Source organism: Eschscholzia californica, unplaced genomic scaffold, assembly GCF_041429995.1.
Source record: "Eschscholzia californica isolate CP2 unplaced genomic scaffold, dmEscCali1.0.p SCAF_6, whole genome shotgun sequence".
Lineage (NCBI taxonomy): Eukaryota > Viridiplantae > Streptophyta > Magnoliopsida > Ranunculales > Papaveraceae > Eschscholzia > Eschscholzia californica.
In genome coordinates this window covers 16,170,623-16,195,702 of record NW_028238483.1, presented here as the reverse complement: position 1 = coordinate 16,195,702, position 25,080 = coordinate 16,170,623, and the positions used below count along the sequence as shown (strand labels likewise).

At 36.2% G+C, this 25,080-nt stretch overlaps 2 protein-coding genes across 3 annotated transcripts; one reads left to right on the top strand and one right to left on the bottom strand.

Annotated features, from left to right (window-relative positions):
• The first annotated feature begins 14,773 nt into the window (after positions 1–14,773).
• On the top strand, positions 14,774–17,424 carry LOC147532010 (cytokinin riboside 5'-monophosphate phosphoribohydrolase LOG8-like). The gene is made up of 7 exons (XM_086646843.1): positions 14,774–14,972; positions 15,076–15,173; positions 15,304–15,334; positions 15,760–15,859; positions 16,722–16,792; positions 16,881–17,024; positions 17,115–17,424. The coding sequence occupies exons 1-7, from the start codon at positions 14,880–14,882 to the stop codon at positions 17,181–17,183; spliced, it is 606 nt and encodes a 201-aa protein (XP_086502969.1). The 5' UTR covers positions 14,774–14,879; the 3' UTR covers positions 17,184–17,424.
• An 826-nt stretch (positions 17,425–18,250) lies between these two features.
• Positions 18,251–24,202, bottom strand: LOC147532009 (S-adenosyl-L-methionine-dependent methyltransferases superfamily protein). 2 transcript variants are annotated; one of them, XM_086646840.1, is made up of 13 exons: positions 23,617–24,202; positions 23,449–23,510; positions 23,327–23,377; positions 23,193–23,219; positions 22,862–22,966; positions 21,609–21,716; positions 21,344–21,415; positions 21,190–21,240; positions 20,394–20,456; positions 20,178–20,302; positions 19,878–20,091; positions 18,809–19,518; positions 18,251–18,551 (listed from the first exon to the last, which is right to left on the bottom strand). In XM_086646840.1, exons 1-13 carry the CDS (start codon positions 23,696–23,698, stop codon positions 18,542–18,544), a joined length of 1,680 nt encoding a protein of 559 aa, XP_086502966.1. In that variant the 5' UTR covers positions 23,699–24,202; the 3' UTR covers positions 18,251–18,541. The 2 variants fall into 2 exon arrangements, with proteins under 2 accessions (XP_086502966.1, XP_086502968.1); XM_086646842.1 differs by lacking the exon at positions 18,251–18,551 and having other exon boundaries at positions 18,611–19,518; positions 23,617–23,938.
• Between the last annotated feature and the right edge of the window lie 878 nt (positions 24,203–25,080).

The following is a 25,080-nucleotide window of genomic DNA, read 5'->3' as shown; positions in this document are numbered from 1 at the left end:
CCGGTTTCGCTTTAGGCCCACCACGACCTAGGGCCGCCCCTGGGGATGAGAGATCCATTGTCATCTACTCATCTCACCTAGTCACCTTCCCTTCTTAGATTCTTCAATGTCATCGAGTTATTGCGTTATTTAGGATAAAACAAATCCTATTTTCTACTATTTATTTACTTTTTCTCTCTCCTTATTATATATGAATAAATGATCTTTAGATGTTGTAGAGTTTATTAAATTCATCTAAATCTAAATTTCTATTTATTTACTCCCTCTCTTTCCTGTTATATATGATAACAAAATTGACAATATCTAGATGGTGTAGGACTGTAGGGTTTATTAAGTTAACGAAAAACTATTGATGAAAGCCTAATCTTTAATCCTAATTACTAGAAGCTTTAGAAGAATTGGTGGAGACAAGTGATGATTCAAAAACCATTCATAATGCAAAAAATATATCAGAACAAGACTTTGAAAATTTTGAATTCCTTTTGAGCATGGTTATTTGGCATAATATATTGTTTGCGGTAAACTCTGTTAGCAAAACACTTCAAACTGAAGATATAAATATTGATGTTGCATTAGAGAAATTGAACGGACTCATTCGTTATCTTGAAGATTATAGAGAAGTGGGGTTTGAAGAAGGCATGATTGAAGCTAAAGAGATTGTCATTAAGACGGGAGTTGAAGCTACATTTCAGAAAAACGTATTATTCGAAGAAACAAACAGTTTGACGAGAATGTGTGTGAAGATCCATCAATGTCGTCTGCAGAAGCATTTAGAGTTAATTATTTCATATACATATTAGATTATGCTCTTTGTTCATTTAAGAGCAGATTCGAGCAATTTTAGAAGTAAAAAAAGAAATATTTGGTTTTCTGTTTGAGTTAAAAAAGTTAAACTCCCAAGATGATGGTGATTTGAGAGATTCATGTGTCTACCTTGAAACCTTTTTCAAGCATAATGAGGCATATGACATAGACGGACTAGACTTATTTTCTGAACTGAAAGTGTTGAAGCGTCTTTTACCAAATGAGATCAAAAGACCAATTGAAGTGCTAGATTTTTTGAAAGATAAGAAAAGTTGTTACCCGAACACATGAGTTTCTTATAAAAATATGTTGACTATACCAGTTACTGTTGCCTCTGCAGGAAGAAGTTTTTCTAAGTTGAAGTTGATTAAGTCTTATATTCGATCTACTATGTCGCAAGAAAGGTTAAACGGGTTAACTATATTATCTATTGAGAAGGATATGTCTGACAGTTTTGATTATTCGACGATTATTAGTGACTTTGCATCGAAAAATTTCAGAAGAAAAAAATTTCAGTGATTGTAATCATCAAAAAAACTAATTTGTTTATAAATATGATGAAAGTATTTTTCAGTACTTACGGTTTTCATGTAATACATTTTACAATTTGATAGAAAGGGCCACATTTTCAGACCTCGCTTCGGGCCACCGAAAAGTCAGGGCCGGCACTGATGTCACTGTTCAACTTGGTTCGGCCGGACCCCCAAACAATTTAAATCGGGTTGGTTTGGCTTCGGCTTGGGTTTCTATAAACCGCCCTAGTCGAACCGACCGAACCCTAAAGTATTTATCATACTAAAGTATTATATATAGAAGTAGAGTCTATGAAATACTAAATTTTAGTAATAAATTCCGTATTATCATTATTATCTTAAGTTAATAATAATAATTTAATAAAATTTAAAAGGTGTTAAACTAAAAAGGAAAAGAAATTAGAAGAACCGTGATCAAGAATAAGAAATTTATTCTTTATGCAATGAAATGAAATTGTGTTCGGCCAAACCGATCAACCGAACTAACCGAGCCATACCAACAGGGCCGTGCGGTGCCCAATGCGGGCAGGGCGCCCGCACTGGGCCCCCCACTCACATGGGCCCAGAAGTTCTAATCCGTGTTCCCAGGTTTAAATGTCAAAGTTAAAAGCACACTGAGGGTGAAGCATTTATAGTAAACTCTCGTGGCCCCCACTTAACAACTATGTGTGGCAGTCCCTTTTTAATTCTTTTCTCTCTCTAGTTTGCGTTAATAGGGTAATTAGGGTACTAACGTGAACATATTAAATTTTCTCTCCATATTTTTCTTTAGTTATTAGATGCCCTTCTCCGTTTTTTTTTTTTTTGTTAAATTTCTCTCTCCAGTTCAAAAAAAAAAAAAATAACTCCCTCTCCAGTTTCTTTTCGTATTTTATTCTATATCTCTTTTTATTATTGCACATTACATCATTGTTTTTCCTTCTCTCTTTTTTTTTATTACAAATTAGCTCTTTCCATGAAGATTAAATTTCATATCAAATTGATTAGTCGGATAGAGTTTATATTTTCTTTATAAATTGCGGGTGCAACAATTTTTTTATTAGCTTTGCTAAACGTTGAAAGTGGGTTCTTAGACAAGATTGATTACGAACCGTTAATTGATGATTTCGCTTCAAAAAATACAAGGAGAAATTTTTTACTTTCAATGCGTTTTAAATACATTTTGAGTTGTTAAATAAACAATCAATTATCTTTTTATGGACAAATTATTTTGAACGTGTTCATTATTTTGTTTATATTTTTTTTATATTTTGGTTATACAAAGGGCCCAATCCAAATTTTGGCACAGGGCCCTCAAATTCTCAAGCACGGCCCTGCATACCAAACCAGGCCGAACCATGTTGCCTGGCCGAAGAATCGTCTCGGCCGACTATTTAGTCAAACTGCCACTTATTGGTGCGAGTCGGTTCAAGCTAAAACCGAAAAAAAAAATCGATTGTTGCTCGCCCCTAGTCATTAAGAATAAAACTACCAATTCGACAATAACAAAGTAAAAAAATATGTTTATACCCCAACCGTATTTTTCCTCCAATATTTTCACTATTTAATAAATACATTTTTATTGTTCTTTCGACTTCTTTTTTCTAAAGCATTTCTCCATTATTTAATATTTGTTTTTGTTGTATTTTCATTTCTGAAACATTTTTTACCATTATTTTTATTCTTTCTTTGTGAAATATTTTATGTTTAAAAAAAAAATCATTTTGCTATTATGTGTTATATCAAATACTGTTCTTTTTCTCTTTGAAGTCTTTAATTTCGTTCTTTACCAGCTTCGATGTCATTTTGTTCTTGGAACACTTCTATGGTCTTTTGTTGTTCTATAACAAATTTTCAAACAGACTCAGATATGTGTCCTTATTGAACGAACACTTGTTTCTTTTTCAAATACATACAAATTTCAGTTTGTTTTTAATTGCCCTAATTAGTTATGGAGTATCTTTTTTTTTGTTTTTTTCTAGGAAAGTGTAGGAGATGTCATCCCTCCATTTGGTCCCCCCCAGATCTCCGCCTAATGCAGCGAAATATGACTTGAGCGTGGAACAAATAAAGAGAGAATGATGAAAGTATATGATCCAGTGAGACGTTGCTACATCAGACGGAGAGGGTTGGGGGAGAGATCAAATGGAAGGATGAATAGAATTTCTGAAAGTGTAGACTGGCGTTTGTATCTAACCAGAAGCGGAACCACTAGTGGGCACCGCCGGGCTGCAGCCCAGGTGTACTTCGGTAATAATGCATACAGGTACTAACTTCATTTATGGGGAATTTTTATTGCTAAGTGGTAATAGGACACGTGATATAAGACGGATCGTAAATAAGAGATCCGACGGTCAAGATGAGTTCCAAAAATAATATACATGTGTAACACGTATATGTACGTGACAGATCGAGAAGACGAGATCCGACGATCAAGAAAAATTCAGAATATTCCGAGATATTTGAAGATATGTGAAGATATGTAATATTTAGTATAATATATTCAGAATATCTCTTGTAACTATCTAATGGTAATATTAGACAGATTTTATATTATTTCCTAGTTTAGTCAAGAGAAACTAGGAAACCCTAAATCCCAAAGTCATCTATAAATAGGAGAGGGTTGTAGGAATCAAACTCATCGAGTTATGTCTGACCAATGTACCAAAGAATTCATCTTCAACAAAGGTTAGTTTTACTTTTATTTCTGACTTTTTTTGAATTTTTTCCAATTTTTTTAGACCTACAATAGGTGTGAAAAAAAACACTTTTGGAACCAAAAACGACCAGAACTGGTATATTCTTGTTCCAATCACCAGAGCATATCCGGGTTTCTGTCTAACCCGCGACCAACAACTCCAACTTAATAGAACACGCTGACTTAGTCAACCAATGTTGACCCGTGATTTTTACACATGTTGACGCATTCATTGACTCAGTCAACAGACTTTGACCCGACATATTTCATCTTCTTCCCGAGAGGAACTTTAAGGGCTTCATATTGTCGTCGACAGAAACCCTAGGGGGTTGATTTCCTACTTTTCCGGCAAAATTTTGGTTCTAGACGGTTGCTTACATCGATTTATACATCAGTATACAACCCATCACCGATTTACTTTAAATTTGATGACGAATCGACCGTTTTCTTCTCGGCTTTGGACTACCACCGATAAATCTCTCTCTAGAGTTCTCTATCGGATCTGATGGCATAGACCTTAAATCGGCCATTTCTTCTATTCACAAAAGATTTTTGAGAACCCTAAGACCTGTTCGGTCTACATTCTCTTCAAATCGTTTTGCTAACCCTAGATGACCAGAATATCTTGTTCGACCGGCACCCTAGCTTAATTGAATTTTATCTCTCTATAAATCGATCACCACCGGTTGATTCTTGGCCGAGTTTGGATGATATGGATTATACCAATCATTGATTTGGAGTCTCATACACATCACAGATGATTTCTCTTGTTTAATTTTCAATTAACTCCTACAGATTTCTCTTGTTGAAAAAACACTATTTCATGTTGTTACTGATGTTACAGTTTTTTTGGGACGAACTTAGTTATTTCCAAAATTTATCGCAACCATATACTGTTTTTTGCCACAGTTTTGTGTGAAAATATTTTGCCACAGTTTCTAGTTGTTGGCAAAATTATTTTTGCGACAGACTACTATAGTCACCTTATATCCAACTTTTTCTAGTTGTGACACAATTTTTTTGTCACTTTCTATTCTATTTGTGACACTTAATAGATTAATTCCATCTATTTTTCTTTCCGGACTCACCCGTGACATTTATGACATCATACTTGTATATGATGATTTCTTTTCTCTACCGAAGTTTTGGACTTCCCCTTCAACGAAGAAAGAATTTTTATTTTAGCTTTTAATTCCGGAATTCTTTTCATAATCATATTTTTCTTATGATGATTTTCTTTCTTACCAATTATATTTTAGACTTTTCATACCACAAATAGAATATCTCTATTTTGATCTTTAATTCCAGATTCAACCGTGACATTTTGAGAATCATACTTTGTGATGTTTTTTTATTTTTCTTCAAATTAGAATTGTTTCATCTATTTTGAGTTTGCTTCCGGAATTATACCCCGCGACTTTGACATTTTCACAACACCATCTTTTTTGGTTGTTACTTTTCCAATATTTTCTGGCAATCCGACAATAATTTTTTTGTCCATTTTCAACGCAACAATATTATTTTGTTGACACTTATTAGGCAATGTTTAACTTGTCAATTTTATGCACAACAAGTTATTTTGTTGTCACTCATTATGTTCATACTTGACGTTTTTATACGACAAGATATTGATCATCACAATTTTTTGTTGTCGACATTTTCTTTCACATTGTTCATACAATGCCCAACTTTATATACATGAAAATAATACATGTAATTTCGTTGTCATTGATTTCGTTCAATCTTTGACCGCATTTACCAAATTTTTAGTTGTGACTTAATCCTTCGATCATCTTCACAACGCATCCACAATTTGAGAGTTGCAAGAAGACGAATACGAAGAATCAACAAGTATTTTTTCTCTCCATGTCGGACACTTCAAAATATACGTGCTCCAACTTGCGGGGGGGGGGGGGGGGGGGGGGGGGGGGGGGGGGGTAATAGGATACATGATATAAAGCGGATCGTAAATAAGAGATCCGACGGTCAAGATGAGTTCCAGAAATAATATACGTGTGTAAGACGTATATGTACGTGACGGGTCGTGAAGACGAGATCAGACGATCAAGAAGAATTCAGAATATTCCAAGATATTTGAAGATATGTGAACATATGTAAAAATATGTAATATTTAGTATAATATATTTAGAATATCTCTTGTAACTATCTAATGGTAGTATTAGATAGATTTTATATTATTTTCTAATTTAGTTAAGAGAAACTACGAAACCTCAAACCCTAAAGTCATATATAAATAGGAGAGGGTTCTAGGAATCAAACTTATCGAGTTATATTTGACCAATGTAACCGATCAACCCACAATTGTATGTGGTGATTATTAATAAAGAAGTTATTTCTCCGTGGATGTAGGTCTTGATCATTCGACCTAACTACGTTAAATTATCGTATCACTATTTAAATTTATATCTCTGATTATTATATAATCGTGAATTTAACAAGTGGCAAATGGTGTAGTTCTTCAGCTTACACATATAGGGTAGGTGTTCCAATGGTTCTTTTTTCCTTTTGTGCCCAATTAAATTTCATGGAAGCTCATGTTTGAACTCATAACGGTAAGGAAACTTAAAACTCGACCAGGGGTTTTTTAGGAGAGAGACCCTCTCGAGTGACGTCATCAAGCGTTTTTTTCTCTCTCCTTTTTCTGGAAACCCTACCGCCGCACTAAGAAATCCAGCCCCAATCCACTATTTTCATCAAGCAATCTCTATCTCAACTTGCTTGATCTTTGTTTTCTCAAACCAAAATACCAAACTCTATTATCAAAACCTGGTTTTTCATAGAAATTTTACAGTTACTTATCATAAAATCCTAGACCTAGGTTTCTCTTGGATCAGATGTAGAAATCTCTGTTTGGGTTGGAGGGACTAGTAACCGAATGGCTCATTACCTTCAAAAGATTGCATAGCTACTTTAATGGTGGACTAATGGAGTTGCAAATTACGAGCTTTTGAGTGGTGAATAGATGAAGAAAAAGAACAATATCAGGGCAGTTTTTTCTCCACTCTCTTGTTCCCATTTTATATCCAGTTCTCAAATCTTTAGCTTATCTAGTCTTACTCAACTTGCTTTCTTTATTAATTTAGTTCAGTTGCTCTGTTTAGCTTCAAGTGTTAGGTTAAATCTTCTAGATATTAATCTTAGTGGTCTTTTTGTTATCTTAAAACATCATCTAACTTCAATTTGGGTTATATTAGTCTCTTTCTTTAGTAGTTGCTTATGGTATTATTTGTTTTAAATCCTGGTTAATGTTCCCTTTAGAGATGGTATTACATGCTTTCAGTTTTCCTCCACCACTTCTCCTCTTCTTGCTAGCATACCACTTTACTTTTTATTCACCTTTATTCTAGTTCTTTTGCTTGTGTTTTCAATAATAAAAAAAGAAAATAAAATAAAATTACTACTTTTGTTTGTGTTCCATTGTGTCTTCTTTCTGTTTTAGTTTCCTTTATTTTTCTTGTAGCAATTAGCATCTTTTACTTAGTTCTAATATTTGTCTTTTCTTTTAGCTGCTACCTTTCCCTTCGGTCTCTTTTACTTTCTTTTATCTCTGTAGTGTTTGTTCTCTCTGAGGGTTACCTTTATATTTTTGTTGGCGTCACTCTTCATGGACCCATCTCCCATAAATTCCAACCACACCCCAATGGACCTGGCCGTCTTGGCCTGGAACGTTAGGGGGTGTGGCAACTTTGCTAATAGAAAACACTTGAGGCATCTCATTAACGAAAATAGTCCGGAGCTCATTTTCTTATCGGAGATAAAAAGTATTAACACCAGCCTAGACAAGATTCTCAATCTCAATAATATTTACGATAAATACGTTGTTGACCCTATTAACAAAGCCGGTGGACTTGCCCTGTATTGGTCCCCCAACTATACTATTGACATTTTGTATACAGACCAAAACATGATTCATGCTAAAGGCACCCAAGTTGATAATAATAGTCACATCTATATAAACGGTTTCTGTGGGTGTCCTTACAACAACAACAAAATGAAACCTTGGGAAACTCGGGCTAGACACACCCCGGAGAACCAGTATCCGTGGCTTGTCATTAGGGATCTTAATTGCATTCTGCACCCATTAGAGAAATCTGGTGGAAAAGAGGCCCAAAGTTCTAACATGCTCAATCGTAAGCAAGCCATTAATGGGCTGGGTCTCAATGATATTGGCTTCTCCGAGTATCCCTACACTTGGTCCAACAAACAATTTAAAGGCAATCTCATTCAGGAAAGACTCGACCGCGCTCTGGTCAATCATAATTGGCTTACCATCTATCCTCATTCTAAACTCACTCATCCTCCCACTCTTGGCTCTGACCATAACCCAATTCTTCTCACCACTAAAGTCAACTCTTCTTTGGGGCGGAAACCATTCAAATTCATCCGTACTTGGATGTCTCACCCCAAATGTGCTCAGTTCATCAAAACTAACTGGATCTCGCTTCTTAATCCCATTCAAGCCAAATTGAACTCCTTGGCCATCAGGCTTTCGAAATGGAACAAAGAAGTCTTCGGTCACCTGGATACTAATATCAAACTGCTCACCAACAAAATTCAAACTATTCAGGACCCGGAGGCTTTCACACAGATAGAAACTCTGCTACTTCGGTAGGAAAGTCTCTGGATAGGAAAATCCAGAATCGCTAATATTAACCTTGGAGACAGAAACACCCAATACTTCCATGCCAAAGCAGCTATCCGGAATCGTAAGAATCAAATTCACTCGATCAAGAAAGAAGACACCTCGTGGACCAACGACGAGGCGGAGATCTCATCCATCTTTTCCAACCATCTCCTTAATATATCCTCGACGGTTGGCTCCAACCTTTCTCCCAATCTTATTGAGTGCTTCTCTTCTCAACTCACCGACCTTCAAAACGATTCTTTGATCACTCTTCCCACATTGGAGGAGATCCGGAAAGCCACTTTCTCCCTCAAGCCAGGGGCAGCCCCGGGGCCGGATGGTTATCCCCCTTTCTTCTATCAAGCCAATTGGGACACAGTGCAGGAAGACATAAAGGATATGGTCACTCACTTCTTTAGCACTGCGATCCTTCCGCCCCAGTCCAATCACACTCACATCTGTCTGCTCCCGAAAACTAAAACCCCCAAACTCTTGCGGACTACAGACCGATTAGCCTTCTTAACACTACCTATAAAATCATTACCAAAATCATGGCTAATCGTCTCAAACTCATTCTGCCAGATCTCATTTCGTCTTTTCAGGCAGCTTATGTGCCAGGAAGGCAGATCACCGATAATATCATCATTGGTCAAGAGCTTATTCATTCGTTTAAGAAAATCAGAGGGCCAAAAAGCTACTTTGGCCTCAAACTAGACATGTCCAAAGCGTTTGATCGCATAGAATGGAGTTATTTGGATAAGATCATGAACCTTATGGGCTTCTCCCCGCTTTGGATTAATCTTATCAATACCTGTCTTAACACCAGCATCATGGCAGTTCTTATCAATGGTCGTCCTGGTTCAGTTTTCGACGTCAGTCGAGGGATCAGACAAGGCGACCCTCTTTCTCCATTCTTGTTTGCCATTGCCATGGAAGGCCTCAGTCGCTTATTAGAGAATAACAATAACCAAACCCCTTTTGTGGGCTTTCCCATCCCCAACTTTAATCTCACCATTAAGCACCTGTTATTCGCAGACGACTGCATTATCTTCGGGCAGAATTCCCTCGAGAATATTCATAACCTTAAACAAATCTTAAGAGAATTCAGCGAGGGCTCTGGGCAAATGATAAATTAAGCGAAATCTAACATCTTCTTTTCTAAAAACTCGCACCCCAAATTCAAAAGACTTATCATCCGTAACCTCAAAGTCCACCAATCCCCCTCGGGAGATAAGTACCTTGGTACTAATCTCTTCATCGACAGAAACAAACATCAAGCCTTCAAGGCTCTCCTTACTCAAATAAAAAACAAACTCGCTAAATGGCAAACTAATCTTCTCTCTCAAGCTGGTCGCTCGATAGTTATATCGACTATCGCAGCAGCCGTTCCCGATACCAAATGCAGTGTTTTGCTATCCCTAAAGGCATTTGCAACAGCATTGAGTCCCTTCAAAGGAATTTCTGGTGGGCAAAATCCAAAACCTTCCACACTATAAATTGGTCCGCCATCTGTAAGCCTCGCAAATTAGGCGGATTAGGGTTTCGTCTCCCTCTTCTGGATAATCAATCATTCCTCAACAAACTCAACTGGCAGTTGCTCAACAACCCTCAGGTGATCTGGGTTCAAGTTCTCAAAGGAAAGTATTTCCCCAAATCTAACAAACCCACTCCCCCCAAATCGAACCACTCCTGGTCGTGGAAATCCATTAGTAAATAGTTCAGTCAAGTGGAGGGTCTTATCTTCTGGGATATTAACAAAGGCAGTCACATTAATATCTGGCATGATTATTAGATTCCCAACCATCCTCCTCCTCTCACTAATCAGAGCGGCTCGAATCTTGAATGGGTTGCCCAGCTCATCACTAATAATACCTGGAATATGAATTTAATTAACAATTATTTTGACAGTGATATTTGCAGCTCAATAGCTAGTATAAACCTGCAGACAGACCAGGCAGACAAAGCCAAATGGACGCTAACAAAATCTGGTAACTTCTCGATTAAATTTATGTATAATTTTCTTAGAACAGGAAGCTCAGGACCAATGCATGACCAGAACGACTGGTTTTTTATTTGGAATATGAACACGATTCCTCGTATAAAATTATTCCTATGGAAATGTTGCACGAATAGTTTACCAGTAAAGGACAAAATCGGTGATTATATTGGAAACTCTTACTCTTGTATCAATTGTAATGAAAATGAAACTTTAGACCATGTGATGTTACATTGTAACTACGCTAGAGCAATATGGTTCAATTTTCAGGTCAGAACGGAACAATTAAGCACGGTAAATCTTTGGATCAAACAATGGAAAAATTTAGAGGAAGATACAACCAATTTATATGCCAAAATACTATGGTTCATATGGAAAGCCAGATGTGAAAACTGTTTTTCGACCAATAAACAAACCCCTATACAGATGATCGCTCGAATTAACAACTCCTCGACCACTCCACTCAAAATTGAATCTATTATAACTAACAAATGCAGGAACAAACCACAGCAACAAAAATGGAGACCTCCATCGACACCATTCCTTAAGGTAAATGTAGACGCCTCTTTCACGAAACTCACAGAACCAGTAGGAATTGGATGTATCATTCACGATGAAGAAGCTAATTTCATCATAGCGGCAGCTGACTCAGTGCGGTGCCAAAACGCTGAAGAATGTGAAAGTATGGCGATTCATTTTAGCATTTTATGGGCCATTCAACTACGCATCCACCACGTGCACATAGAAAGCGACAATCAAACCTTGATCCAGTACATCAACGGCAAAAGTGATGGGCTACACTGGCAATCCAAAAAGGTCATGGAACAATCTTTGGCTCTTAAAAATCAGTTCACAGACATAATCTTCTCTTATGCTCCCAGGGAATGCAACGCCAAAGCTGATGCTCTTGCTAAATGGGGTAGACTCAATAGTCAGAGAAAATTTTGGAATGTAATACCTCCTTTTGTTTCCGCTTTCAATTAGAGACCTCTGTATGAACGTTTGTTTTGGTTTAATGCTTAGTTTATTTCATCAAAAAAAAAATGTTTGAACTCATAACCTTTTTTGACAACAAATATTCAAAGAAAATCTATGTTTGGTTTTCTCTTTTCTTGGTTTTCTCTAATATCTGCAACTTTTATCTTTCCTTCTTATACTACAATTTTTTTATAATAATAACTACAAATCTTATCTAGTTTTTGTAATAAAAAAAGATACGTACATGAATTTATAGATAATGAATGGAAGTAGGATTTACATAAGTGTCACTAACAAAATATGGTCCCAATATTTTGAATATTGAATAGTAATTTGAGACTCGACTTTCTTAACCCGTTTATAATCTAATGTATCGTATGAATGGAAGTAGGATTTACAATTATTGATAGTTCGATTTGTTACAAAGATACGTACATGAATTTATAGATGATGAATTAATCTTTACTAGACACGTAAAAGTAAAAAATAATTTTGTGCACTATTGATAAAAGATATTAATTTTCATTAGTTAAAATTTTCAGCCCGTCCCTTAATTAATTTGTGGCTCCCCCTCTGCATCTAACAAACTGTTGTTTGTATCTACCAATCTACTGCTTGCATGCATCCACCAATCTGCTCTTTGGAAGCACTTTTGTTCCATTTCTTTTAAACAATTATTGTAGTTTATTTATACCAAACTACAGTTTGGCAGCACTTCTTTTCAGGAAAATTCAAATTGTGTTTGTTTCAACGAATTCAACTACAACTTTGTTTGTCACCCAACACAACAAAGAATGCCACAGAAACAGAAAAAAAAAAAAACAAATTTTGTTTTAGATTGATAAGATCTGAATAGAAATCTAGAAATAGATTAAATAGACGAATTATTTTGTCCAAAGCGATCGTATCAAATTGAACAAAATAATCAATTTAGTTTGAACAAGCTTGAACAAACCGAAGAACATAATAATCAAACGAACCCAGGGATTGTTAAAATCAAAATTAATTTAATAACATAAATTGGATAAAGCACTTCATCTTTTTCGAACTAAATGTTGTTTCAAATCGAAATTTAGGGATCCCTACTCCATGGGAGCCCTAACAAATATGCAAAACAAATATGAGATGATTTGTTCTTCTTCACATGCTTATGTTCATCAAAACCAACTTACTTCACAACAAACAAATATCTGAAAAGCAAATCAAGAAATCACCCATTTCATTTGTGATGATACCGGAAAGTGGTGGTATCTTCATGGAAATCAGTCATCTTGGTTTCATTGATGAACTTTCTTCACACTCTGATTGAACTCATGTAGCTGAAAAACCTGCAAAAGTGGGAGAAGACACTCCGATTCCCAAATCAATGGGATATTTTTGTAGTTTAAAGAAATAATTCAATGCGTAAGAGTGAGAAGTTGGCATTTGATCCCTTTAAAAGAAAACTTGATGATATGCTTATGTAGGGTTGGGGAGTTGTGACGATGCGCGACCGAGTAAAGAACCAGTTCTGATGATGACCACGCCTTTGTGTCTGTTGAAAATTAATAGTTGAGTGTGTATCTTCTGACACTAACAAATCTTTTGACACATAGCATTTCACGTATAAAAAGTGGATCTTTGACTCTATACGACTTTCCATCTTATTGATGTTCTCTTCCGATAGATCGGAACTATTGGGTCGAGCCTTCTCTGGCTTAACTCTTCACTTTAGTTACAATCGGAGCACGACTCTGGTTGCGAAGCTGACATGGATCTACGTTCCCTTTTGCCTCGAAGTAGAGTAGGGCTCAAGGTGCTGAACTAACCTTTGCAAACCTCCCTCCACTGCTTGTTGACCAAAGTGGAGCTCTTGCACGAGTTGTCTCATATTTACCTCTTTGGTTGCCTCTAGACCAGTTCAGGATTCAAGGTGCCAAAGATATTCATGCCGACCTCCCAAGTCAGGACTCAAGTGAAAGAGTTATTTGGAATTTACCTCCCTGATGGTTGTACGATCTCAATCAGCCACTTGACTTCTTGACTTGGTCAAAGCTGGTCAATATCTAGTCTAGCAGTTTGGAGGAATGAAGGAAGAACGATAATTGACCATTTCTTTTCAACAGATCTAAATGTAAAATTAGATCTTGTTTAAGATCGTTTTCTTTTCATGGAGCATATATGCTTCGTTTTCAAAATCATAAAGCTAGATCAAGACGAACTTCAAATATTCTCTTATCATCTAAACTAAATTATGCAAGACCTCCAAGAACTAAATTGATGGGGAATCCATATGATTTACATACTTTATATACTTTATACATAATATGATCCAATAAAAGGAAGAGTTGATATCAATTATCATAAATACCAAATACAGAACTAAGAATGCTTTGAAGATCATGTTGTTAATCTAACCAAACTATATTGAGTCAGTTACGGTTTTTTGATTTTACCCCTTAATATTAATTGGTAACTGAGTTCACTCTCGTTACGAGTTTACTCCTTTATATTTACTACTTTTGTTATGAATACTAAGACAGTGTTTGACATTAAAAAAGAATATGACTACCAAGAATAATAATCGGATTAGGATAGTGTGACTTTTTTAATTGTAATACCTTACTTTAGTGTTGAATTTAGTCAAAAATATGATTTGTAGAGACTACTTCTCTCCAATCACCATAAATTATGGAGTATAATTTATGATTCCAATTCCCTCATACCAAATCCTAGTAATTTTTCGAAATGGGTAAGTTTAAGTAAGTAAACTTTAGCTCAAAAAAAAAAAAAGTAAGTAAACTCAATTACCAATTATTAAAAGAGGTAAATTTAATTATCAATTAGTGCTAAGGGGGTATAAAGTAAGAAACCCCACTCCGTTGTCACGTTTGTCTTCGTTTTTGGAAAATATTGAACTTATATCAATTGTAATTTCCTTTTTTTAATTAGTTTCTTTTTTTTTATGAAATTTGAATTCAGTACCAGGGGCCGACCTGGCCATGCCCAACCGGGTCCGTCCAGACACGGCTTGCCCAAGCCCACCCCGACCCGTGCAGACACGGCCTGCCCTGCCCCAAGGCTTAGCAGGCCGGTCCTGGTCTCAGAGACTCAGACCAGACCGAGATATAGGCTTAAACAGACCGATCCGGACCGGAAATATGTGAACCCGGGTTGGCTTGGCCGGTTCGAAGTCTCTCTCTCTATCTCTCTTATGACTTACAATTCTTGACAATCTAGAAGAAATTGGATGCCCACTCTCAGAAAATGGGATTCAAGAAAATCTGTGTTTACTGTGGGAGCAAATCTGGCAATAGAGATGTATTCAGTGATGCTGCTCTTGACTTGGGAAATGAACTGGTTTACTCTCTCTCTCCTCCCTCATATTAACTGGTTCACAGAATAGAGATGTATTCTGTCTTTATTGAAAACTATGCTAATGTCTGTTGATTTTTATTTGCAGGTTGAGAGAAAAATAGATTTGATTTATGGTGGTGGGAGTGTTGGGTTGATGGGTTTACTTTCAAGAAAAGTTTTTGATGGAGGTTGCCATGTTCTTGGGTAACTAAAATTAATAATACATTTCTTGATGATCTTTTTAGTTATTCACTTTTGAAATGTTTTCTTTGAATTCTAAGCTATAAATTTCCATTCTGAAATTTCAAATCTGTTATATATTTTAACTTTACAGGGTTATTCCAGCAGCCCTTGTGCCTATTGAGGTAAACAAAGGCTTTTTTCCGTTTGGTTTCTCATTGTGTACTGAAATGCATATGAACTTTATTAGTGCTCAAGAGGCAGAAAATGTGTTTTTTTAAGGAACAAAATTTCGGTTCGGGTGGAAATTTGGGTCATTTGAACTGAATATTTCGAAATTTATTTCTTGACAAGGCTTTGTTAAGAGAACTAATTGAATTTCAGTAGGCACGAAATGACCGAAATATGTCGAAATTTTATTCTTGGACTTTGTTTATAGCTATTCAGTATATTAGTAAAATCTCCCAAAGTGCCTTTGTGGATGTTGTCTTTTTCAATTATGTACCATTTGTCTGTTCTTGTTGATCTAAAAGATAATAATCTTGCTCTTGGAAGAAATAAAAACCTGGGTCTAATTAGTTGAGTTGTGACTTGAGTTTTTCGCTTACAGATATCTGGACCAGCCGTAGGTGAAGCACTAGTTGTAACAGATATGCATGAACGTAAAGCAGAAATGGCAAGACTATCTGATGCATTTATCGCTCTTCCTGGTAAAACTCTCTATGATTATTCCTCTGAAACAATACGATGAGTGGTAGAAGGTTATGTGTGTGTGTGTGTACACATTCTTGTCTTAGTTATTAGGCCCAATATTTTCTACTTTCAATTTTTTCTGACCTTTTGGATCAATCATTATTATATTCCGACAAAGGATGTTTAACTGGTAGTTGTATTTTATGGTCATCTTTGTACAAGTTCACATAAGATGTCATACGAATTTTCACATCAAAGTATCACACCGTCTGAATTGACTGAAGAAGTATCGCGGAGAGTATCCAAGTTTCGGACATAAGTACCTGGGTATCCAACACAGGATGAATATATTCAAATAGGATTACCCGTACTTCTAAACTATGAGATATGAATACAGTTCAGGTACTATTGCCCGATACCAGTATGATGTATCAAATATACGTCGGGTGAAAATATAAGCCAGCTGCCAATACCCAGCTGCGTCTTGACCGGCATCCAATTTTTGGGCCAATTCTTGCCGTACCTTGGGGTTTTGGAGCGGGCGCTAAAACAAAGAAAAGTGTGAAACAAATTCATCCTTGTCTACTTTGAGTCTCTGCTCAGACTAACCTTAGTCTATCAAAGCCCCGTAGCCGCTTGCTTACTTAGCAATTGCACTAAGGATTTAGCCAACGTCAAACTTGGACGCATCTAGGCAAACTTGCCTGGTTAACTCAACTAACTTAAATAGTGAAACTACTGAAGTGACCGACAATAATATCCAAGCATCCATAGATTATGGGGTATCTGATGCAACCAAAAACATCTGTAAACAAGTATCATACCACATACTTCAAAACATAATTATTTCTCAATTTCATGATAATTGATTGTTTTCAGGGGGATTTGGAACGATGGAGGAGACGTTGGAGATAATTACCTGGTCACAACTAGGAATTCATAAAAAACCAGTAAGCTATCAATAACTGTGCTTAGCGAACTTTGAAGAATGTCTTTTGCTTAACGAATAGTATTCTAACTCTAAGTCTTTTTGTTTAGATTGGCTTACTAAATGTTGATGGATATTATGATCCTCTGCTTGCATTGTTTGACAATGGCGTGAAAGAAGGTTTCATCATAGGTGCTGCCCGAGATATTGTTGTATCTGCTCCAACTGCAAAAGAATTGTTGGTGAAGATGGAGGTAAGAACTAATAACCGTATACTATTAGAAAGAAGAAACACCATGAAGTAAACTAACTCTAATTTCAATTGTGCTTTCTATATTTTACAGCAATATACTCCATTCTTTGAACATGTTGCTCCGCATCAAAGCTGGCAGAAAAACCAGACCATTAAGTGAAACTCATGTTGGAGCACTCATTTGTTTTACGAAAATGAACTCATTTTTCCAATCATTCTTTCGTATCCATTTTTAAGTATGTGTTTCTATTTGGACGAGGCTTGCAACTGTCTGCTATCATTTTTATGTATTGGATAAAATTCATATTCATGTCTTCTCCCGTACGCGGTAACAAGGGCCCTGCATACAAACACTATGTTGTAATTGGATACTTTGTGCAGTCATTGTTTTAAATTCTAAACTGAAAATTAAACATCGGATATATATATAATCATGTCAAAAAGTGCGAAAGAGATAAAATAATTTTTTGTTGAAAACCTAGAGATAAAGTTACCACCGAGAGGGCAAAACCCAATTCAAAATTGATGCTTATGTCCTTGTTCCTGAACTAGATTGTTGTTTTGGTCTCTTCTAATTTTACCAAAATGGTTGTTTGTTCCTTTAAATTTTATTTTCCGTTTTTTCTTTTTAAATGTTTTTGGAGGGGTTTTTGCATTTTTTCCAGGTAAATACAAATGAAATTTTGTGACCAACACATTGCGATCAAACAATCCGAAGGATAATATGATGTAGATAATCAAGTTCGGTTACATTAGGGATTGTAACGTTTAATTAGAAACCAACTACGATATGTGGGTCAAATAGTTGATGTGCAACTGAATTCTTCAACGGGTTAAACACGAAGAGCATTAAGAATTGTACCATTTAATTAGAGACCAACTACGATATGTGAGGTACTGTGTAAAAGGTGTACTAGGCTTGGGAATGCCCGGTCTAGGGAAAGCTGGTATCGGTAATAAGCTTGGAAAACCCTAGAGAATGTATAAGGGTTGGACTCCCAAACCCTAGAGAATGTACAAGGGTTGGACTCTCAATTTTTTTCTTGAGCACAAATTTTTTTTCTTTGGAGCCCCAAAAGGCTTCCACAACTATGGGATTAGTAGTCCCTCCCTCTAGGATCCCATTTTTAAACTGTAAACATCTGGACTTCCGCATTAAGCTACCGTAAACCCAACACGCCCATATTCTAGAAATAGTTAAAAGCTGCAAAACTAGGCCCTCCCACATTTTTCAACTTAACATCCGTTCACTTAAACCAATTTGGTTACAAAATCAGCAAGTCGAGCATCTTGTTCAGTCGATTTGGTTTACATAATTGGCTCAAGTCCATCGATTCCAAAGGGTTCAGGCATCATGATCATGCTGATAGTTATAAAGTGCAATCCAGTCTGCTAATAAGCGTGGCCAGCAGGATGAAGTTAGCATCTACATGTACCCCGTGACCCGTCTGATCCGTTTCCCAGCCTTGGTGTAGAAACACCATCTAGCGCATTACAAAATAGTAGAGAAACAGTGTGTCATTTGTGCCTGACGAACGTACACAATGCCATGAGTTAGATAATTATACTTACAAATCATTGATCCAATTTTAGTAAAAGTGTACCTCATATCATCAAAGTGTATCTCATTAAAACAAGATTTCCTAACCCGATACAAACTGAGCTAGAGCTACTAATACAGTTGCATTCAATTTGTGTTAATAAATAACATCAGAATAATTCATCCAACAAGAAAAGAATTAATTCTATAATAGAATTGAAAACAATGTTCTGTGATTAACTTACTGTAGATTGAAGTACAAGATATTCAACGGTTGATGGTTGAGGTCTTCATCATAAGTACTTTCTGAGAACCAAGAACTGATAATGCTTTGAGATAGTTCACTCGGAATACCTACTGGCCATTTATCAACAAGCACAAAACCGAATTGTGATGCAGTTGAAAGTATGGACGTCTCATCTACTCGACGTTCAATATGGCAGAGAATTAGAGCCGGTTTTAATTCACCTGTGAGGTTTTCACTGGAAGAAATTAACTCCCTTGCAGTTTCGAAAAATGGGGAAATTGCTTCGCGAACATATGTTACATCCGTTCCTAAAATGACTTCAAAACCTCTTGGATTCATCTTTTTGATCGCCTCAACTTCGTCATGATTTCCCCACTCCAACTTCTTCATGAACAATTTGTCAAGGATGGGTTGTTTCAGATTTGAGATAACGTTTTGGTTCAGCAGGTCAATGGCTTTCTTATCTCCGTCGGTTGCTACTACTAGTTCTGCAGATTTAACTGCAATCATTGAGCAGACTCCTGTGCAACCACAGCCCAATTCGAGCACCCTTTTCCCGGCAACAATAGAAGGATTTGTAGCTAGTACCCAAGACATTAAACGAGCTGATTCCCAGAGCATTAAGCCTGTTGATTTGCAAGTGTGTTGGTATTCTTTTGAAACTCCTTTTATACTGAAGCTGAAATCTCCTAGCTCGATGTTGATGATCTAACAGAAAATGAAACAAAAATTAGAAGCATGGTAATGCATGCATATTTCCTTCGAAATCTTTTCATTTCTAAGTTCAGAAATTTGGTCCCAAATATCAACCTCAAAGAATTTGGAAGCTTAAAACTTAAAGGAGAAAAGAAAAGAAAAAGTTCGATGAGATGTTGCCTTCGCCCTGCCACATCACATCGAATATTTTGTTACCGTAAGTTTTATTCTTAAACGACTTCATCAAACCGACCATATCAGTTACTCGCTATTGCTTACAGACTGAAGTTTTGATCGGTAGAATCAGTGTTAGATGAGAACGAAAAACACACATTTTGGAGGTAAAACTGGAAGCATAAATATGAATATACCTCCTCTGTAGATGGTGAACCACTGAACATTTCGATAGCGATGCTTTCAGACATGTCAATCTCAGTATCATCTATAAGTTCCTTCAAACTGTTATTACTGCTAGGCACAGGCTCATTAATATGGTCATCAAGCAAAGACACTTTATTTCCAGATTCCAAGCTACTAGAAGATTTCAATCCATCTGAAAAGCGGAATACAGACTGAATCCAGCGCCTGAAATACATGTGCTAGAGAAAATGAACCTCGACAAAAAGAATCATACACTAAAATCAACTATCTAAAATATTAATTGATTGTACCGATTCATCACTAATTCACGTGATCGGTTCTCCACTTGTTTACAGCATACGCCAAGTTCCTCGACACGGAATCCATTTTCTTCAAACAAACTCGTCAAGAACTCATCGGAGAAGTAAAAAGCTCTCTGGAATCACGAATTAGACTGGATGAAACCTGATAACCAACAAGATTCTGTTATGGATCTAAAGAATTGACTTTCTGGTAGAAGAACTTACTGTCCCATCACCCCTGACGTAGAAGTTCTCACTGATCTTTTGATCTTTGGATGTTAATCTTTCCTGTAAATTGGTATCAGGATAAAGAGGATAATGAGTGGAAAGGTGCATGCTGAACCTTTTGAAGGTCCACAGATAAAGAGGATAATGAGTGGAAAGGTGCATGCCAATAACAGACCAAGTTGATAAAAATAAGAACGTCGACAACATTCAAACTAGGCCCCAACTAAGAAACAAGAGGAAAATTTCTAGAGAATAAATCAAACTCAACATACGAAGATCCTGAACTAGAAATCTCCATTGGGGTTCTGCTGTGAACGAAAAACTAAACAAACTGTATATGGTATTAACTGTGAACCGACTTCACGAGGTTGGGTCTACATTAGGCCCCATCATTTTTTCTACTTATTAATTAATTTTTTATTTAGTAGTTATCTTACTTCCCTTATTATCTTTAATCGCTATAAATTATGAATTGGAAACATAATAGGAGAATACTTTGTTGTCATGCAAATAGAGGCTCAACATAGAATTATTTTAAGCTTCCTCAAATATGTTTTTTTCTGGTAAACTTAGGAGTTTGGACACGTTAGTGAGAGTTACTTATTTTTTGCTTAATCTAAACCTCCTTGAAGTGCCCGTGCAGAACTTTACATTGCTAGAATCTAAAACTAGATACGAACATCACTGAATAATAATTTAAGATATTAAGGAACCTAATAGAATTTTCCCTCAAAAGGTTCAAATTTCAATATCACATAAGAGATAATGACAATATTAGAATGAAGACACCAACCTGAGCGAGGTCTCCAACAGCATAATCACGAAGTAACACAAGACCATTTGGCTGGAAAGTCGATGAATAGGATCACAATTATGCATTATGTAAAAGGAATTATTCTTTAAAATAGAGCTTTTATAGTGTTTCTTTGTAGGAGTAGATATCGCACCTTAAGAATTTTTCTGATATTTTGTAATACAAGAGTCATCTTTTCAGGAGCCACTGCAGATAACACAAATATCTGTTTTAGTGTTAGCTGGTTGTCTGAAAATCCTCAGAAATGGGCAAATGGCAAACAAAGTAGATTTAACAAGAAGATAGAGCTGAAAATATATAGTCGAGAAAATCGTCAATTAAAGAGCCAGCCATCCTTTATGAGCAACAAAACTATTCAAACTGCATGACGGAGAAACCTTTTATATACAGATATATACCATGGTCACAATGTCAACTGAAGATGGTGAAATCTGCTCGCTGAGATCATCGGCTGTAAGATCACAAACGAATGCATTTACTCGGTCGTTTATGAAGTCTTTGTGTGACTGCAATAAGTACACCCAACCCAGTTACTAAAAGATCTTGTTGATGGTGATCAATTGAAGATATATAAACAAAAATCTTATAATCTTATTTACTTGGTTAAGAGAGATCTCTCTAACTGGCCTCACAGATAAGCAAAAAAGATTAAGTAAACAACTAAACATCTCGTCAATTTAAGTGAAAACACTCCAGAAATTTTGTTATTAAATAGGTTAAAAGGATAGATTTCAGTATTGGGTCAGTTACTAGAATTAGCTAAGGTCTATTAGTGTGGTTTTTCAGCGTCGCACAAGGGGACAATGGAGATCCTTATATGGGAGTGCCTTACAAGAATAGAGCACTTACTACTTAATATTACAGGGCTTTCACTATGCTTGAGGGGGCAAGGATGTATCTGTTGCAAACTGATCTTTTATATGTTCTCTCTCCACATAATAACCAGGTTACTGTGGACAAATTTCGAGCAGCTACAGAGACTTCAGGGATGAGTAGGGGCGAGACAAAGTTACCGAGGCTTGGACACTAGAAGCAGTAAAAGGGTCCATTAGATCACCTTCGCAGCCAGATATGCCTTTTTCTAACTGACATACAGTAGACATCAACTATCATTCATTAATAGGGCACATTAATTACATAATCCACATGCTTAAGGACTTGCAGCAGGTATAGGATAGAGCTCCAGCAGTGCCTCATAAATATACGAAATCATATCATTTTATTGGGTTCACATGTAAGACCTTTTTTTTTCTTGACACGGACTTTAAGAGTCATCACAATCATTACAAGGCATGGGTACATCATGAAGAACAAATATGAAGATACATCAAGATTAATGAATTAGATAAGCACTATAGCTATCTGATTTAAGATATCTTCAGGCCTTAAAGACTATCCTAAGGGGTCTAAATTACATGAGATAAATCTTGGAGATAACAGCTTCCATTAAGGTTTGATACCAAGAGCCATGGGACTTACGAGGGGTATCCAACCACTGTACCACAGGGTGGTGGACTACATAAGACTTTGAACTATAAGAGATCAATAATGTGACCGTATCTATCTAGCACCCCACGAAAATTTGGATAGATGTACCTAGATAGTTTTGTTTTAACAATATGAATGGGAATTACAAACAGAAAGCTTGCACCTTAACCAAATCAACAGCCCGAGTCGAAAAATCGCATGCATGCACAAAGATATCTGGGTAAGTTGCAACCAGTGGAAAGATAGTATTTCCAGCTCCACAACCAATCTGTGATTAATCGAAAGAAGTAATAAGGTTTAACAAACTATCTAAAAGTAATAAATCAGTTCAATAATCTTATTTAAAAACTAATTCAGTTTAACAACAAATTAAGTCATTGACATTAAAATTAGTTCCAAATTATCTAAGAATTTAAGTCGAATAATTATAAACTAAATCCGCGAAAAAAACCCAAATGCTGCACAATAAATTACTGATCTTGTTTCTACTTTACCTCCAAAATTACTTTTCTCTCTGATCCCTGGTCATAAGAGAAAGATAAAAGCATCAAGTTAAGAACTTTATTCTAGTTTGATTAATTAGATGATAAAAACAATAGATAGAGAGAGAAAGGTTGATTAAGTTTACATGGAAATATTGACCCCATTCCTTGTCTAAATAGTGTCGATCTTTGAAGAACTGTATATTAAGATGTTCAGAATCACAAATTAATAAAGAGAAGGAGGAATAGAGAAATGGGAAAAACCAACTTTGTCTTGATGCCTTTTGTAGAAAACATCCCAATACTTCTTTGCATCTCTCTCATACTTCTCTGCCACACAGGTTTAAAAGAGGAATTTGAGAGACAGACAACAAGTTAGAAAGAGAAAGTTGAGAGAGAGAAAGAGTTGGATAGGTTATTGATAAGTAGGTTTTACCCTTCCAGAAAGGAGACACTCCGGTTGGAGTAGTGGAGTATATTTGGAGCTTGGGAGGCTGTTCTTGACTGTTCGATGCCATTAAATTGACGAATATCAAAGTGCCAGTGATAGAAAAACCAGGTGATTTAGATTGAAAAAGATGAGAAATCAATTTTCTATCTAGGGTTTAGGTTTTTCAAAGCAATTTCTCAGTAGTTTTCTTCATGGGGCCACAAGTTTGTGCAAAATACCCACATCACACGGTTGATTTACTGTTTGGATCCCTTTCGTATAATTGACTTGTTATTTGGACTCTCTTGGTGTAACCCGTTGATTTACTGTTTATGCAAAATACCCACCGCTCTTTGGTGTAACCCGTTGTAGGATTTCATGTCTATGTTAGCTGCGAATCATCGGAGTGACCCGACGATCGTAAGCGACTTCTAACTAAGCATTGCGACCCCTAATTAGAACGGACTAGATGATCTTCCGGATAAAATCATCGTTATCCTAACTGACAAATTAATCGCATTGCCACCTTCGTCGAAGGACACTCCTTCGGAAGGGCATCTCCTTCAGACCGCAAGGATATATCCTTCGGAAAATGGGAGTGAGAATGGTAGTAGGAATGGGGTTTTATGGAGTTTGGGGGTTGATTTAGAGGATGAGTGGTGTAAGTTTGTTCTTATTTTGATCTGGGTTTTGCTTTCGTGGGTGTTTATCAAAAATTAGGGTTTGGTTAATATGTCAATGGTGTTTAGCTAGGTTTTTTTGTCAGGTCATAAACAATTTCTATGAATCTTGGCCGTCCAATCTTCTTTTGTGAATCTTAACCGTTGTGATTTTTTAGCCCGATCGGCGGATATTCACAACCATCAAATTTTCATCAAGAATTTTGTAATTTAACGACGAAAATAGAATTCGAAAAACCACTAAATATTAGCTTCCTTGATTTTCTCCCACGTTTTTATAACTACCTAGAATAAAGGCGATCCAAATCTTCTCTCCCACATGTAAATCATATCTAAGGTCAAGATTCTCTCAAATAATGGCTCATTTTGAATTTTAGTAAAATAACTACCTAAATTAAAATCAATTGTAACCAATCCACCCACGATTCTCTCTACAATTTCAGTTGGAATTAACTCTACATATATTATCTCCCATTATTCTTCTCGCACTTGCATATTTTTCCCTCAGGATTCGATTTAATTGTCACTCACGTCTTGACCTCTGTCTCATCCAATCTCCTGTAGAAATGATTTTTGTTATCAATTTTCTAGGAACTTGATCATGTCATTCTACTGATTTATAGGGTGAATAGATGATGGTTTTGTTATAAATTTGTATTCTCTGTACCCCTTCTAAATACTTAAGATAATTGAAATCAATTCTGCTTCTAATACTTTCATTTATATTTTATGTAACTTTATCAGTTCTTCTAGCTTTTTCTTGGTTTTCTTCTTTAAATTGTACTAATGA